At 34.5% G+C, this 18,581-nt stretch overlaps 1 protein-coding gene across 31 annotated transcripts in view; it reads right to left on the reverse strand.

The window, feature by feature from the left end:
- Positions 1-408: 408 nt before the first annotated feature.
- KCNC2 (potassium voltage-gated channel subfamily C member 2) overlaps positions 409-18,581 on the reverse strand; it is a 169,129-nt gene continuing 150,956 nt past the window's right edge. Inside the window, exons 3-7 of one of the 31 annotated variants that reach the window (XR_013522355.1) lie at positions 10,644-11,571; positions 10,139-10,242; positions 8,457-8,582; positions 2,611-2,705; positions 409-1,537 (exon numbers count right to left, since the gene is read on the reverse strand). Coding sequence is in view for 28 of the 31 variants with exons in the window: in XM_002752771.6 (XP_002752817.2) it covers positions 3,428-3,564; positions 8,418-8,582; positions 10,644-11,571 (1,230 nt within the window). In the remaining 3 variants the exon portion in view is untranslated. Of the gene's footprint in view, positions 4,132-8,417; positions 8,675-10,138; positions 10,243-10,643; positions 11,572-18,581 lie in introns of all 31 variants that reach the window. The other 30 variants (XR_013522354.1, XR_013522353.1, XM_078338060.1 and 27 more) reach the window with 30 other exon arrangements.

Here is an 18,581-nt window from a genome sequence, read left to right on the forward strand (position 1 = left end):
GATGATTAACTTGGAAAATATAAGTAAAAATTCAGCACTTTGAGAGGCTGAACAAGAGGATCACTTGAGGCCAGGAGTTCGAAACCAGCCTAGGCAACATAGCAAGACCCCTATCTCTATAGAAAAAAAGAAAACTTCAGCACCAATCATAAATACTTTGTAAATGTCAGTTGCCATAATACTTAATACTTTTTAATTCTCAGAATTATGAGAGAAATGTAGGCAGATGAAGGAAGAAGAAAACATTGGCTACATGCCTAATACTTGAATATAGTTAGAACTGTGTATGTTGTTAAATCCTTTTATCCCAAATTCTTCATTGCATACCAGGATCTGGAGTGATACCATAAAACGTAAAAGTAGTAAAGTCTGTTGAAAACTACACCACAAAGAAAAGAGCCAAAAAGAGAATTTTGAGTAATTTAATCAATAAGATTCAAGTTTGTCCCCAGCTCATTTGCCTTTTATTCTGCATTTCAATTAGTTACATTTCCACTGGTTATCACCAAGGTTGTGCATGCGCCTTGAAATGTTCACAAAAGGTCCACGATACAGGGGTTTATAATAGTATGTGTTATATTCAGAATCCCAGGGGAACCAATAGACTCTGGAAGTATTGTTTAAGCAAGATGAAAAAATCTTATACAGTTTCAGCTACAACATTTTTAAAGACAAGTACAAGCTTCATTTGCCACAAAACTCACAAAAAATTGATTGAAGAATATCTCTTTTATGTAAAATATACATTTTAGGATATAATTTAATTAATATTCTACTATATACTGACATTGCTCCTTGATCATTGAATAAAAAAATACTCTCATTGCCAGAATTATATTTTTGTAATATTTATAATTGAGGTAATAATGATAAAAGACTTAAACTATGAATAAATGTTGGTGAGTTTCATTTAAGCTCTAACAACTTCCCAGAACTAAACAAATGTGTGACTAAACATAGGTCATTTTTGGTAAATGAATACTAACAATTTCACAACATAATTGACAATCTGATTACACAAGTGATTTATAAGAAAATGATATGATCAAGTTGATAGATTCAACCAACAAAGTAGAAATAAGAGAAGTTAAGACAGAACTATACTACATCAGTATACTGCCTTAGGTAATTCACAGTACAACCTACTGTGGGCCCATGAAGAGTAAATCGAAGAAGTGTGGGCCTTACTTAGAACTTCAGAGATGTTGATCATGAATTTGGCTTATTTTGATGAGAAATGGCCAAGACTGTTGACCCATGCACATGTGTTGGTATTTACAGTTGTTTCATGGATGCTGGCCAGTCTACAAGCAGAGCACTCGCATGGGGAGCACCAGGTGAGTTCCAGCCACAGTTCTTTTATAAGCTTTTAGTGCCTCATGAAGACGCGGGGATCTCTTCCTAGTACAACCTGGTCACATCAGGGCACATTCAGCAGCAGAAGTCTGTTTCCAGTATAGTCCTTGGTATGGCTAAATTCCACTGTCCCTTTCTCAGCAGTCAAAAATCCATGACAAATTCTGTACAACACTGTAGTCTATAACAGCAGCACCAGACAGCATATTAATTCTTTTACCATAAATTTGTGTGTAATTATAATGTTCTATGTGTGGTGTTATCAAAAGAATCACTGTGTCTCTAAATATCACATATGTATGTCTGGATAAATACATTGCTGTACAAGATCTCCGACATGCAGGTCATGCTCTAGTACTTGGGGATATAGAGTAATACATGTTTCGTGGCCAATAATAAAAGTGACAACTGTCTTCCTAACAAAAAATAAACACAAGAAATAGGAATTAATCATCAGTCTGAAGGATCCCAAATGCCTTAGTAATATTAATTATCCCTCTACTTATATTATGGCATTTTTCTTCCCTCACATGCTCAGTAGACCAGACACACTATTGCTGTTGAATTCATAGGAAAGCATAAATAGACTTCCACTCAGACTGAATATGACTCCCTAAAGATTTTGTTAGAGTGTAGTAATGAATGCTGGTTGCTAGGTAGTAGAAACTGACACTGCAGCAGGCAACAAAGTGCAATGGTGAAATTGCTGCTTAAACCCTGCTTATCAAAAAGATTTACAGTGCAGATTAACTTAGGTAGTCTACAGGGCATTATTAATTTGTACACAAAGCAGAGAGGCTGCTCCAAATAGCAAAAAATAGGTATGGGGTAGAGGTTGAAGGGACTCGATATTAAAATTATGAATATCTTACAGAGGCATTTCTGTGCTTCATGAAGACATATGGCATATACAGTAAAGACAGGGAGCTGAGACAGACAGACAGGAACAACATATAGGACAAAGCACCTGATTAAGCACTGCCTGAAAACCTGATTAATCTTTTGATTCAGAAATTTAAGGCTAGTCAAAAAAGCCTCTGTGAACATCAATGACTTTTGATGTTTGCACAAAATAATTAATAAATAAAAATAAAACAAAGGGGTAAAAAAAAAAGGACACCAGAGCTTTGGGTGATATTTGGCACTCTGCCTCTGAAAATGATAAATCCTGGGGTTTAAAAAAAAAAAAAAAAAGCAAGTCTAGTACCAAGCAGCAATTCCTGGCTAAACAATGCAAGCCTGGCTGGCAGTTACCTTTCTCTCATGTTTTGTGCCTTTCCCAAGTCATTAAGTAAGAGATCTGGCCTCGGCTTTCATGTAACCAGTAATGACAACCTCTTTGCAGTTATCTGTGTGCAAATAACCAGAGACATTCAGGACTCCAATACAGCATTTTTGAAGAAAAGTAAATTAATCAAGAAATTAAATATTTAAAACATATAATTCTTTAAAATAATAAGAAAAAAAATGTCAAGGAGAAACTTGCCCTCCCTGCCCCACAATTCAACATGCAGAACAGTTGACCAATGCTTTTATATTAGCAGGATGGTTCAATGCAAGTACACATATCCTGAGCTATCCACAGTCCCCAAACTCTGCAACATTGCTTTCAGGTGATAGAGACAAGATGGTCCATGCAAATGAGCTGACCAAAATCATGTTGTGTGCAATCAAGATAGGATCCCATACATCTTCAGAATGGTTTACAGTCACAAGAAATAAAGTTCCAGTGAAGTGGTTGGCATTTGGAAGCACACTGTTTTAAATATATCTCCCTGAAGATATGTTTATATATTAGTGCACTGGTCAATATCTGACACTATCTGTCATTTTATTGCAAAAGGAGATCAGGGCAATTAATAGGAGAAGTCTTAGCACTACTTCAGACAATCTTTAAAGCCTGAATAAGATTCATTAGCTACCCAAGTGGCATTTCTGACTTCAAATTGTAATATCATGCAAGATTTATACTGTATTAATGGAACCTGGAGTAACTCTACGTTTAATTATTTCCATTATGGGGTAAACAGTACTTGAATTAATACAATTTAGCCGACTGATGCAGTTTGGTTTACAAGATAGATGGAATGGGAGATCGAGAGCGCCTCAGAGGACAAGGAGAGTTGTAGGGTGATGTTACTGGAGAGAGCCTCAGAGCATTGCCTGCCAAGCCCGCTATGTTGTTTAAGCTTCGGGATTTTTCATATCCTTTTATGAAAAAATGCACAGACATCAGTTGAATTCAACCAGAATATAGACAGACAAATAATACCATGCAGGGTAATCAAAAGTGCTATTTTCAAGCTCAAAGAAGAATTTGTTTACAAAGAATTTAATATTGAGACAATTTATAGCTCTAAAAAAATGAAGCTCATTATAGTTGACATTTTGAAAAGATTAAACCAGCCATAAAAATTATGGTTACAATACTTTAAAATCTATTTTTTCCCAGATTATAGTGTTAATGTATTTTTGGCATATAGAATACTAGAACTCATTTAAGAATTAGGCAAAGCAACTTAAGTAAGATATAAGCTTGACTAATATTTTTAAATTTCAGAATGTGTTCTGGAAAAAAAGAGAAATAAGTAGGCTACTTTTTCTCTTTTCATTTTTTATTTCCTAAGCTAATAAAGCATACTTAAGTTTAAATGGACAACTCTTTTTCCAGCATATTTAATCTTCCAGCTTTATAGGGTTAAAAGATGATTCTTAAATAATGGCATTTGGTGCCATTATCCAGGTGATGTAGGATGGAATGCCCATTTCTAATTCCTTGGGTAAGAAAAGTAAAGGAAAAAAAAAAGAAAATGAATGAAATATAAATTGAGTCATAATTTCAGTGAAATTAGTCTGAATTTGATTACATGATTTCAGCTGATTTCCACCCCCCACCTTCCCACCCAGAAATTGAGAATAATTTGGTGTTAATTCATGTTTTCTTTCTATTATATCACACCTTGATCTCTAGTTCATGATAACCATGAACTTACAGAATTAAAAAATGCTCTCATAAACTTTAGCCTTATTCCTTAGCTACTTAAGCAATCCTGTCAAGGTCACCTTTGGAAACATTTGTATATTGTAATATTTTTTATTACAAAAGATTTGTGACAGTTAAATGAGGTGAGAAGCACGTACTATAAATTTTGAAGTGAAATGTCTTAAAGCAGGGCAACTATTGACTTGAAAAGTAGTCATACTGTGAAGCCTTGGAAACGAATGTTCTGACAGATTTCTTGAAAAACTGTTATAGAACAGGAAAATGAAATTCTTTTTTGGCAACCAACATTGGGAAAGTAGATACAATTCTAGCGGACTACTTGCCTCCCTTACACTATATGACTTACTCTTTGGATTCTAATTAGACCTCGATGTACTTGAGTGTGTGAGGAAAAAAAAAAATGGGTCCATTGTTTTTCCTTGTTTCTTTTAGCTATTCCTTTCTCTAATTCAATCTTTTCATGGAACTTCCAGAGAAGAAGCTATGGATAGCTTTCCTCCATTCACTGGAAGAGAAAAAGTGATTTATCTGATTATTTTATGTATGAGAGGCCAAGACAGACATGGGTGTGGATCTCAATAACAGCTGTATTATGGGGTAAAGCTCTCTTATGGGATGAAGCTAGGCTGGATAAAAAAGAAAAATGATCAACATTCCCCTCCCCTCGCCACCTGCACTGCACACACTTTAGCTTTCAGCAGACTAGTTGTTTTCTTTGACGTTTTGTAGATAGAAATTTTTGCCATCCATTAACTATAATAAATGTTCTCTAGTACATAGTCTCTGCTAATTAAATAATTATCTGCCAATGTTTTGTTAATACTCTAAGCTATGAAACATGGGAGCGGTATATATTTCATTTTATGTTGGTGAAAGATGGAATACTTAGTGGGAGGATATCTTAAATAATATTTAAGAATTGCAAGTAATTTGTCCCTAAACCTAAATCTTTACATGCATGAAAGGTTAGTTATTACTTCTCTTCTGTAAAGTGACTGAAAATGTAACTTTGGGAATTGGAGAAAAAAATTATTTTGTGCCATAGAAGCTGACTGTATAACCTACAAATGTAAACTAGATGATAAACATTAATTGGTTTTGATTAAAGGCAAAGTGGTGAATGTGCATGAACTAAATGGGCTCTTAATACTTACACATCATCATACAGATTTACAGCTCTGTTCTCTACCATCTCCTTGCTCCTACAGGACCCCCAGAAAGGTAAAATCCTATTTGGCAGTTTTATAATGTTCATGCCAGTAATATGTAAAACTTGGTTGCCATTCTAAATGTTATCTTTCTGAATTATAGTTTTAATATAAATATTTTTTTCCATTTCTAGTTCCTATATTTTTAATGACTATAATTTCAGTGTCTATTTGAAAAGGCTTCCTTACTAATTTATTAACAAGTATTTGTTAGTAAAATCATATCTTATTCATATACATGTTTTTCTTTATTCTACATGTTCATTTATGATTAGAAAATTTTGCTTAATCAAGGTTTTACTGGAATGGCTGAAAATATAATTCATGAGAAAAAACACTGTTGAACTTATTTTGAACTAACATCTAGATACAGAGTCTTCTTTCAAATAATTCTTAAGAGCATGTGCTTATTTGTGGCAATATTAAAACTACCTACCCATCTGCTATTCATGAGTATAATTTATGTAATATGCTTTCTTAAAATAACAAACATTCATTCGAAGTATTGGGAGTTTACTCTTTTGGGAATCCTTAAAGTTTTCTTAATATGTGTCCAATTATATTCTTATTTCTAGTTAGAAAAAGAATTCAGTGGAAATCCAGTAATTTATTTTCACTTATAGAGGGAAGAATTTTTAAATATTAAAATTAAATCAGCAGAGAGACCAACTTGAGGGATAAATGAGATGATTATATAGAAAATAAATGAATAGAAGTAACAGCAGAAATCTATAACGTACATAAAGGGAAACAGGAAAATAAATGAATAAATTTGTGGTAGATATGACAAGATAACCCACTGAAAAGATTAAGTGAAATTAGCCAGAAATATTACCAGTTAGTAGGAAAAAATATATAGCTATAAACTACTTAAACAAGAATGAAAAAGAGTTGATTATGATAAGAAATGACAAACAACAAAAAGCTCATGAATAAGTTTTCAAAGATGTTGTCACTAATAAAAAGAATTTGTATTTGTGAAATAAGACGGCATGTATAAATTTTCCATGCAAACTAAATATCTTATTAATTGCTTTGCTTGTAAAACTTTGCAATTTTATAGTAAAACTTTGTATTTAGATAGTGCCCTATAATTTGCAAAGCCTTTTCTTATTTGTGATTTTTCTTTGACAGTTTAAAATTTAAAATATTATCTAACATAGAAGAAAAATATTCTACAGAGTTCTTTAAACACATAATCTTATTGAATGCTGCTCAAAAATGTAAATTTAACATGTATATATATTGCATATGATTTAAGATACTCAATGCAATTAGAACATGTTCTCCATAAGATATTAGTTTGATATGATAGCATTTAATGTATGTACATATATTTTGCTCAAATACTATGATTGATAGTGTATTCACTCTTCAAAATATATTTAAAGAATATTTCTAGCACGTATTTAATGTAAAACAGTAAACAACCAAATAAATCTATTGAAAGGCTTGAAATACGTTTTGGTGCAAGAAATAGATGCAAACAATGGGAGTAATTGGAATGGAAAAGTATTTAAAATATTATTCACAGAAGGAACAAGAGTCCTTTGTCTTCTTTTTTAAGTCTCAAAGGCACAGAAGCAGAGAAGAAAAATCTAAAGTGATCAAAAGAAATGAAGAGAAGTACAACATAGGCAATAAAATATTTCAAAGAATAGGGGAATCACAAAATAAATATTTGAAACTTAAAATGGTAAGGATTCAATAGGGAGAAACTCCAAAGAATAACAACTAAGCACAGTATTATTTAAATGCAGTTGTGCTACTATGAAACATTTATAGTGGATTTTTATTCAAATTCAGTCAATTACCGTAATAAATCATTACAGTTATTTCCCTATTCTGTCAACAAATAGGAAAAATGACTGTGGCAATAAAGCAACTGGAATTGTCACAGTGGAAGCTAATAATAAAACATACCACTTTTGACAAAAGTGGGTTATAATTGTCACAAGACTATTCTTAAAGATGAGGAAAATATCCCAATTGTCCTAAGGTTGTAAAGTTTCTCAAAAGGGAATAAAAAACCTTTTAGAGAATAGTTTAGGCAGTGGTACAATCAAGGACAAAGGAACCCCATGATCAGTGGGCCTCAATATTCTATTATACTCCTTAACAAAGATGCTTGCCCTATAATTTTTATTCATTATTCAATACTTATTATTTTCTAGGTGTCAGGCACAGTGAATGTCTGTTGAAAAGCAGTAATAAATTGAATTTTTTATTATTGCTCCTGAAGAAAAATTCTGTTAAGTGCATTTTGTGAGTACCCAAGTAGGCTTTCAAGTGATTAGATGTACCATTCCATATGACTGAAGATCATGGATCTTTGCAAATTTGAGATCCTCAGAGAAACCACTGGCAAAAACTACCCATGTACTGGATAAGCGACATTAGAGAATGTTTAATGCTTTACTTTGAGAAAAAAAAACTTATAATTGTTTTATAGTCATGAATTATTCATCAAATATGTGCACAGAGCCAATTAGTGAGTTTTATTTGTTGTAGTGAAAAAGATAACTTTTAATGACTACGTGAGTACATTATATTAAGTAATTGAAAAAGTGATTTAATATTTACACATTCCATTCCAATTCTGCCCATAGACAAATGGCAAACCAAAGAAGAGAGAAAAAAGGACAAGATGCCTTTCAGATATGACAATCATGTAGGTTACTATGTATTTTAACATGTTTCTAAAGAGAGAAGATGTAATGGAGAGAGGAAAAGAGCACTGCACGCAGTCTTTCCTAGAAAATGATGAATCAGCATTTTACATTACTCCATGTATTTCCAACAGTTTATTGCTAAGTCACCTGTTATGATCTGATTAAATGCATGCCTACCTTTCCTGATCCCTCCATCAGAAGCACACGTGTAATCACCTGTTGTCAGTAGGAAACATGTTTCCCCTCTTCTGTTTTTGTCTCTGGTACTAGAGCGTCTGATGGGGAGCCTTTCTGGGGGTGATAGTGGCGGCTCACTTCCTGTACTGTCGTCACCTGATAACACTGGTCACAGCACCATGCCCATTGACAGACAGTGATGAATGAGGAAATGAGACAGTACAGAGAGTTTACACAGAATGCCGGTAGTCCAGTCACTCGATATACAAAACACAAGAATCACATCACAATAAGAAAAAGAATTTGTATCACTCTTCATGAAAAATTACATGGAGCAAAATGGAAATGTATTGAAAAGATTAGAAATGTTCTTTGGGAGATTTTAATTCCATTTTGGATTTTATCTAATAGGAAATTGCCTTTCACACAACTAATCAAACTCAAAATAACTGATAAGGAAGTAGCACACAGATTATTGTCTTACAATTATTGAAATGTTATCTGTTTACTCTGAAAAGAGTATTTAAAAATGGAACCTATTTAAGAAAATTTCTTAAGTAAATTTGTCTTTGTAGTTCTTTAAGAGACATGCTTTTATTAATTTCTAAAAGCATTGTCCCCAAAATTTTTAATAAAAATTATTCCAAAGCACACAAACTCTGTGTCCAGGTACTCAATTTTGAAGCGGCAAAATATTTTTGAGCATGCAGTGGAACAAGGCCAGCTTCTCCAAATGTCCTTGAAATAAGTATCTGTTTACTTCTGTATCCTTGCCAGAGACTTCCACATCCTATTGGCCTAGATACTAGCTTGTTATTTCAGTGTTTACCTGGGATGATAGTGTGTCCTCTTTTCCGATGCCCTTCTTAAGAGCTCTGTATAGATACTTGAGAATGGTTTCATGAGAGCAGCAACACCAACTAAACTCTACCTTTCATAAATACATTCTTAACAGTTTTTAGATATATCTTAGCAGAATTTGCATAGCAATCTACTAAATGAGCATAAGGACTATGAATGAAATTTATAAACAATGATAAACTTCAGCTCCAGCCACATTGTTTTTTCCATTTAACTCATTTAAATTCCTAGAAGCTAAGGAGGGACCTATGAAAATGATGCCTCCTTTTTGTTAGTTTGCTTTGTTAATTGATCGTACTTCTAAATCATGCAAAATTATTCACATAAAATCACCATAAGTCATTTTTATGTAAGAAAAAATGAAATATATTGAGGTTATGGGGAATCAATAAAACTTAAATTTTCATAGTAGGGTAAAAGCTAATTAAATTGTTTAATCTGCAAAATATTTTACCTTTACCAGACAGTAGACAAGAGGAGACACTACTATCACTTTGGCAGCTGGATGTCAATTTCTAGTCAATCAACTCTACATTGTCTACAGCAATGGCGAGAAGCAGAGATTCAGCTAATCTCAAGCATTAATCATTCAAAATTCAGTTCTGGGAGAGAACAGAACCCAATACATAATGCCTGAAAAGGGAATTCCACAGAGAAATTCAACTTTGCCATTGAGTGGCCAAAGCAGATCACCTATCCCCTGAAAAATTGTGGGTTAATTATATTACATGGCATCGAGCTTCATCAAAGGGGTTATAATGAGATAACCTACTCAATTTAAGAACAATGAAATTTAACCAATCCTCCAGGATATTACCAGGGAAGAGCTTTGTTATCAAAAAGGTTATCTTCCATATCACCTGTTTGGAGTTTAGGCCTTTGAAATGTAAGCATCCATTCTTCTTAAATAACTGCTTCTTGTGAATTAGGTTGAGATGCATGGCACCATGTGGCAGAGGTAAAACTGAGACAAACACACCAAGCCAAACGATATGGAGATCAACATTTTGAGGATGAAAGATGGAAAATGGCCAATATCATACCATCACATCGTGCAAGGGAACAAAGAAACATTGGCACAAAAGCAACAAACAGGCAAAAGAAAATATTGGCACCATCAGCAAAGGGCATTCCCACTGAAGCAGGAAAACTCTATAGACCAGCTATGCAGTCTTCTACTTGGGGTTCATTTAGAACTGCTACAGTCTAGCTATCTATAAGCCTGATACAAACACACATTTTGTGAAGGGGTTAGGACTGAAAATTCATGAGCATTTGCTGAAAATGAGAATGACTGCCTTCTGGCTTAAGGAACATACTGGTCTATAAAGCATTTAATAACATGCATTTGAAGTCGTGCCTTACCTGATCTGTTATGTTCCAGAAGTCGATTGTCTTTGCCCAGACATGTGTCACTCTGTGTACTATTGCAGGCCATATTTAGTTCTGTCTTGCAAAAAGTAGGTGAGCTTGCCTGAGGAGCAGGAGGGATGTGCTTCTTTCTTTTCCTTGGAAGTTTCTGCTTTGCCATTGCCAAGGAGTAGTACATTCCAAAATTGTTCACAATAACAGGCACTGGCATGGCTATTGTCAGCACTCCAGCCAGAGCACACAGGGCTCCCACCAGCATGCCTGACCACGTTTGGGGGTACATATCTCCATAACCCAGGGTAGTCATGGTCACCACAGCCCACCAGAACCCAATGGGAATGTTTTTGAACTGCGTGTGCTCACTAGCTGAAGGGTCGTTAGGTTGAGCTCCCACTCTCTCGGCATAGTAGATCATGGTAGCAAATATCAAAACTCCTAGAGCCAGGAAGATTATCAGCAGCAAAAATTCATTAGTACTAGCTCGAAGAGTATGTCCAAGCACCCTCAGACCTACAAAATGGCGGGTGAGCTTGAAAATTCTCAGGATCCTCACAAACCTTACCACCCTGAGGAAGCCAAGTACATCTTTAGCAGCTTTGGATGACAGCCCACTGAGTCCCACCTCTAAGTAGAAAGGTAGGATGGCCACAAAGTCAATGATATTCAAGAGATTTTTGATGAATTCAAGTTTATTGGGTGAGAAAACAATACGGACTAAAAATTCAAAAGTAAACCACACCACACACACTCCTTCTACATACGTCAAGGCAGGATCCGTTTCAATTTCATACTGTAGAACAACACTTGTGCCATTGATGACTGGTTCTGTCTTGTTTTTAACAATATTGAAAGCTTCATGTGTTTCCAGGCAAAAAGTTGTAATTGAAACCAGGATGAAGAATAAAGAAGCAAAAGCAATAAACTGTAGAAGAAAAAGAAATAAAACCCACAGTGATCTGAATGATAGTATATGTTGATTCAAATCTAAAAGCAACAATCCCTGTAAATTAAAAATGAATAGCAGCGTATTTAGAGGTTTCACTTGGGGTATGACCTAAGCAAAAGAAGATACATGTATGTAACATTAATTAGAGTATTTCAGGTTCTGTTTTTAGCTCATAGATACAAAGTTTTGCTTTATGTTGGAATATAATTTATTATGTTTTTTGTGTAAGAAAATATAACTTGTAAAGAAAACATGAAAATTCCTGTAAAGGAATTGCAAATGAAAACACACCAAAACAAAAGAGAAATTTAGACAACAGTTTATAATCCTAGAAATCTTGATGCATATGATCAAGTTTTAAACCTTTAAATATAAGGTGCATGAGAAACTGATAGAAATTTGGAAGCTACCAAATTTAACTGTAGATTTGTATTTGTATAGAAAATATTCTGGATATCATAAGGTATCAGCATGAAAAAAAATCTTTGCAGTATATCCTGCCATGTAAATTACATCAACTTCAGGTGGAGACTTGTCCAAAAGTGCAAATCTAACGGGGAAGAATAGATAAGACTGAAAGGAGAGAAAACCAGTAAAGGAGCAAATTGAATGACAATGTCTTCCTGTCTTGAAAATGGATCTCAAAGTGTTAGAGTAACATACTATAAAGTTGCAAAGGTTTTCTTAAATTCAATTCATTTCCAGCCAATAATACATGACTACACACACACCTACCAATACGGAATAATGTTAAAAGCACTCATATAGTTCTTACTAGTATCAGAAGCTCACATCAATCCTCGGAACAGCCCTAGTCCTCCTACTCCATTTTACAATTCGAGGATATCAGGACAGAAAGTTTAAGTTACTTTTCCATGGTCATAAACTACAAAATGATAAGCCTGAGTCACTAACCTGACAAGTCTAGCTCCAGATTCTGCTCCTCTCACCAAACTCTCAAATGCAGAATACACTTGTGCTGAAAACCATTTATTTAGGCTGAGATCACATACTTCTTAATATCAAAGATCTGAAAACTTGAAATCCAGTTGTTTGAATGAATGGCACTGTTGTAGCCAGCAGTGCTGAGATCACTAGTACTCTGTGATAACATTCAGGTTTAGCATGCTAAATAAACACCAATAGGCTCTCCCTTAAATGTCTAAACAAAAGAGTCATTCAGCAGAAGGAAGTTGTCAGTCAAGTAGAGAAAGGTTCTTACTTGAAAATAATAGAATATATCAAAAATCCAAAGTTGCCCCTAACATGCTGTCAAGCATGCCACTGGGAAGAGCTGAGACAGTTCAAGAAGAGATTGAAATCACCTCCCTTTTTTCCTGGTTGAGTTTTAATCTACCAAAATGTGAGGGGTATACAAAAGGACTAAAACATCTTAGGACTGTGGCTGTCTGCCTTAAAGAACCACTGAAATTATGGAACTTCTTCTACAGTGTACCAGTTAGCACATCAGCTGTACAGTATTCTAAGGCAGGTAATTTTCATAGCTTTGACTTGCTCTCTCATGCACATGTTCCAACTGCTCTAAGTTTTGGTAATATAATTTGACCATTAGCTTTCCCAGATGTTTTATAAGATAATAGCATTCTTTTGTCATTCAGTTTTCCCTTTGTACAAATAAATATACTATTCTTTTTTAATCAATCATTTGTTGTAACAGTATTACTAAGATCCTATGTATACATTAAAAGATAGCATCTTTCAGAGGAAGAATCAATTATTCTTGATTCATAAATTACTTCATAATCTAATCCTATAGATTTAGGAGTCACGTTTATTTCTGATTCCACCTAAAATCTTTTGTCATTAGAGTCCTGCCCATATGTACCTACTGACTTCTACTTTCCAACTATACTCTTCACCATCCCTACATTAGACTAAAGTATTTCAGGCATTTATAGGCTCAAAAGAATCTTCCTAAAGCCTTCATAGCTCACTACCTCCTTAGTAATGAGATGTTTGTGTGTGTGCATATTTGTGTGTATTTTGACAAAATTTTGGTTTCTGTGCAAATACTTGTGCATAAATGAAACGTGAACAGCCTATAAACAATTCTAAGACACAAAACCTTGAAAACCAATAGTTGCTTGTTTATGTAAGTCATTCAGTACTTGTATTTATCAATATTTTTATTGGCATATTTAAAGAACTACATCATAATTTTGCATTTGTATTATTCTACTTTGCTGTTTTTACAACTACATATATCTTTAGCTTTTAAGTACTTTGTAAATTTGCCAGATTAATACCAAAGTTGATTCCTTTTTCAAATATTCTTTTTATTTTACTATTATAGTAATATTTTACTGTAATATATAATTTATGTAATTATATTACATATAAAATATATAAATATTTTTACTCTAAGAGGAAAATAAAAGAATATTTGAAAAAGAAAACAACTTTGCATTTTGAGAAAAAAAAACAACATTCATCTCAGAAGTAGATGATTATTTTGCTTTGAAAACAACCAGAGAGGCCAGTCACAGTGGCTCTTGCCTATAACTCTAGCACTTTGGGAGGCTGAGGTGAATGGATCTCTTGAGGTCAGGAGTTCAATACCAGCCTGGCCAATGTGGTGAAACCTCATCTCTACTAAAAATACAATAATTAGCTGGACGTGGTGGTACATGCCTGTAATCCCAGCTACTTGGAAGACTGAGGTAGGAGAATCACTTGAACCTGGGAAGTAAAGGTTGCAGTGAGTTGAGATTGTGTCACTGTACTCCAGCCTGGGAAACAGAGAGGGTCAAAAAACAAAAACCAGCCAGAGAGGCAATGTTTTCATTTGGGAAAGCTAAAGACACTAGTCATTATCTGAAATAGGAGGATTCTTTTTCATTTTTTAATGTTTTATTGCATTTTAGGTTTTGGGGTACATGTGCAGAACATGCAAGACAGTTGCATAGGTACACACATGGCAGTGTGCTTTGCTTCCTTTCTCCCCTTCACCCACATTTGGCATTTCTCCCCAGGCTATCCCTCCCCAGCTCCCCCCCCCCGCCCGCTGGCCATCCCCCTTCCCCCGCAATAGACCCCAGTGTTTAGTACTCCCCTCCCTGTGTCCATGTGTTCTCATTTTTCATCACCCGCCTATGAGTGAGAATATGCGGTATTTCATTTTCTGTTCTTGTGTCAGTTTTCTGAGAATGATGTTCTCCAGATTCATCCATGTCCCTACAAATGACACGAATTCATCATTTCTGATTGCTGCATAATATTCCATGGTGTATATGTGCCACATTTTCCCAGTCCAGTCTATCATCAATGGGCATTTGGGTTGGTTCCAGGTCTTTGCTATTGTAAACAGTGCTGCAATGAACATTCGTGTGCATGTGTCCTTTTTGTAGAACGATTTATAGTCCTTTGGATATATACCCAGTAATGGGATTGCTGGGTCAAATGGAATTTCTATTTCTAAGGCCTTGAGGAATCGCCACACTGTCTTCCACAATAGTTGAACTAATTTACACTCCCACCAACAGTGTAAAAGTGTTCCTTTTTCTCCACAGCCTCTCCAGTATCTGTTGTCTCCAGATTTTTTAATGATCGCCATTCTAACTGGCGTGAGATGGTATCTCAATGTGGTTTTGATTTGCATCTCTCTGATGACCAGTGATGATGAGCATTTTTTCATATGATTGTTGGCCTCATGTATGTCTTCTTTTGTAAAGTGTCTGTTCATATCCTTTGCCCGTTTTTGAATGGGCTTGTTTGTTTTTTTCCTGTAAATCTGTTTGAGTTCCTTGTATATTCTGGATATCAGCCCTTTGTCAGATGGGTACACTGCAAAAATTTTTTCCCATTTTGTTGGTTGCCGATTCACTCTAGTGACTGTTTCTTTTACCATGCAGAAGCTGTGGAGTTTGATTAGGTCCCATTTGTCTATTTTGGCTTTTGTTGCCAATGCTTTTGGTGTTTTGTTCATGAAGTCCTTGCCTACTCCTATGTCCTGGATGGTTTTGCCTAGATTTCCTTCTAGGGTTTTTATGGTGCCAGGTCTTATGTTTAAGTCTTTAATCCATCTGGAGTTAATTTTAGTGTAAGGTGTCAGGAAGGGGTCCAGTTTCTGCTTTCTGCACATGGCTAGCCAGTTTTCCCAACACCATTTATTAAACAGGGAATCCTTTCCCCATTGCTTGTTTTTTTCAGGTTTATCAAAGATTGTATGGTTGAGGATTCTAACAACAAAAGTATGCTTGAAAATAACATGATAGAAATTTCCAAGTTGAGGTTGAATTCTAAAGAGAGGGAAAAGGGAAAGGTGTCTAAGGAGAAGGAAGAAGAGCTGAAAATGTGATGTCCAGCAGATGAGAAATTCCTTCACAGGTCCAGTAGCAGAACTTGAGAATAGCAATTGAGAATATTAAATTTTAAGATGATGCTTCTTCTGTTTTGCCTTCAGCATAAGGCTGTTTTATAAAAAGAGCTTGCTGTTGATTCTTTTGCAAGAAATGAAGGTATTAGGCCAGAAGAGGACAAAAAGGGGGGACAAAAAGTCAACCATGGGAGGCAGGTATAAGAAACGTAGAAGAGTAATAAATAAGAATGAATGAGAGGTGAGCATCACACACTGGGGTCTGTTGGAGGGAAATGGGGGAGGGTCAGTGGGGGGTGGGGAGTTGGGGAGAGATAGCATGGGGAGAAATGCCAGATATAGGTGAAGGGGAGGAAGACAGCAAATCACACTACCATGTGTGTACCTATGCAGCAATCTTGCATGTTCTTCACATGTACCCCAAAACCTAAAATACAATTAAAAATAAATAAATAATTAAATTTTAAAAAAAGAATGACAAGTAATAAGGAGAAATGTAGCTCCCACGAACATTCTTGGAGATACTGGGAAGCTACAGAGCTTCCCATAGAAGGAACAGGAACCCAATTTGTTAGCAATTTAGTTCAAGTATCAAATGAAGGGGTGACCCAAGGGCTTTGAGGACTCAGAATTATCCAGAGGCAAACACTTGAGTTGCATTAGCAAAGACTTGATGCACTTTATCTGAACTTAATTCTAGGCTCTTTGGATATAAAAAATGTTTTCTTTTGTTTCTAGCTCAGTGAGCAGAGCTTAAATGGATAAATATCAGGTTAGATTGAATAACATTCAGAAAAAGAAAGTAAAAAGGAAAGAAATGGAGGGGAAGAAATTTTATTTATTTGTCTTTTTTCCTTCACTGAACTGAGAAATCTTTAAGGACTGGACTAATGTCATATTCATTTTTTGTATTTCTTGCTCCTTACACTGTTGTTAGTACTGAATATGGCAGGATAGATAAAAGGGTGGAAGAATTAATGAAAGAACAAATGAGAAAATGAGTAAGATAGACCACATTCTAGTGGGAAATGATGTGAATAAAAAGTAAAGAATATAAATCAAACAATGAAAAATGAATATTGAAGCAAAAAAGCCAAACTTAAAAAGCAAATTGAACTGGCTTATTGGTCCAAATGTTGCCAATAGCACCTTTTATTCATTCTCTTAATGGAGCTTTTGTGTTAGCAAGAAAATGGGAAAGAGAATCACACTGCCATCTCTCTCTTTCTTTTCCCTGTGATAAGACCAAAAACTCCCCCAGATCTTAATTAAAAATAAAATTAAGTATTTTTAATAATTAAAATGTTAGAAAGCTCTCCAGACAAGATGTGTCATGTCAACTGAATGTACAGATCTGATGCATCATTCCAGGGAGTTTCAAAATAAAATACCCTGTTAAAATATTGGCTTGTGAGGCTAATCAGTAGACACATTTTTCTCCATTAGTCTTGTCCATGTATTTCGTTGCAGAGAGTGCCCAGGACTCTTATTTTTTTTCTAATCTGCAACCATGGGGCGGAAGTTCTCATAGTCCAGGGTCTGAATGGAGGGCCTCATGTCAATCTACCTCAATGCAAATATTTAAGCAAATCTCTAGGTATGTATAATAAGCAAAGAGAAAATGAAGAAAAGTGGAGTACCTTTTTATTTTCCTCATTTTCTCTTATTGTTAAAATGAATGAAATTGAGCTCTATAACATATTCACAAATGCTTATTAACATATTCGAAACTGTTGACTAGACTGTGTCCTTTCTCTGTGAAACTCTAGCCCAGGATTACTAATACTGCAGCAATTTCACATACTTATGTTAATAATTCCACATATCCACAAGTTGCTCAGAGACTTAAACATTATATCCCCAGGGCCTTGAGTTAAAGCAAGAAGTAGGTCTTCAGTCTCTGTTTTGGAATTAGTAAAATAATAAATTATAAAATTATGTTGATTTGGTATGCAAAAATTCCATTGGAACCAACACAGAATCTGTCTTTTAAAACATGCTTTATCCTCCTATTGCTTACAATAGAAAAAGCAGCCTATACTACAAACTATAAAGGATGAAAAAAATAAATAAACAAAGTTTATCTCTATTTTGTAAATGGAAGTCAGAGAGATAATTTAATATTTGAAAATTAACATAATTAGAAAATCAATAAAATAAGTTACCTAAAATATAGTGGAATTTTAATTTTTATAATTTTACGTAAGTTGCATTTATTTTTATTTTTATTCTAAGGACATTATCTTTTCCAAATGAAAATACTTCCTTCCTATTAGGTCATGTTGCTTTTCTTTCTTAAATAATAAAATGGAGACTAAAGAATTACCAGAATTTTAAATGTTCAAGTATTAGAAGTTCATGTAATATCCTAAGCCAAAATTTCCACTTTTAGAAATTTACTGTAGAAAAATATTTATATAAAACTACAAGGATAGACACATAGAATTACATTTAATGAAGCATTATTTATAATTAAAAAATAAAAATATCTGTCTCTCAATTGATGGTATGTCTGTAATATAGCATTCCAAGGAATGAGGTACTACAGCATGTACTTACATGGAATGCTCTCCAAGGAATCATGTTAAGTTAAAACAAATGACTGCAGAACAACAATATGCAGAGTTCTTTCTCATTACTTATAACTAAT

This window comes from Callithrix jacchus, chromosome 9, assembly GCF_049354715.1.
Source record: "Callithrix jacchus isolate 240 chromosome 9, calJac240_pri, whole genome shotgun sequence".
Lineage (NCBI taxonomy): Eukaryota > Metazoa > Chordata > Mammalia > Primates > Cebidae > Callithrix > Callithrix jacchus.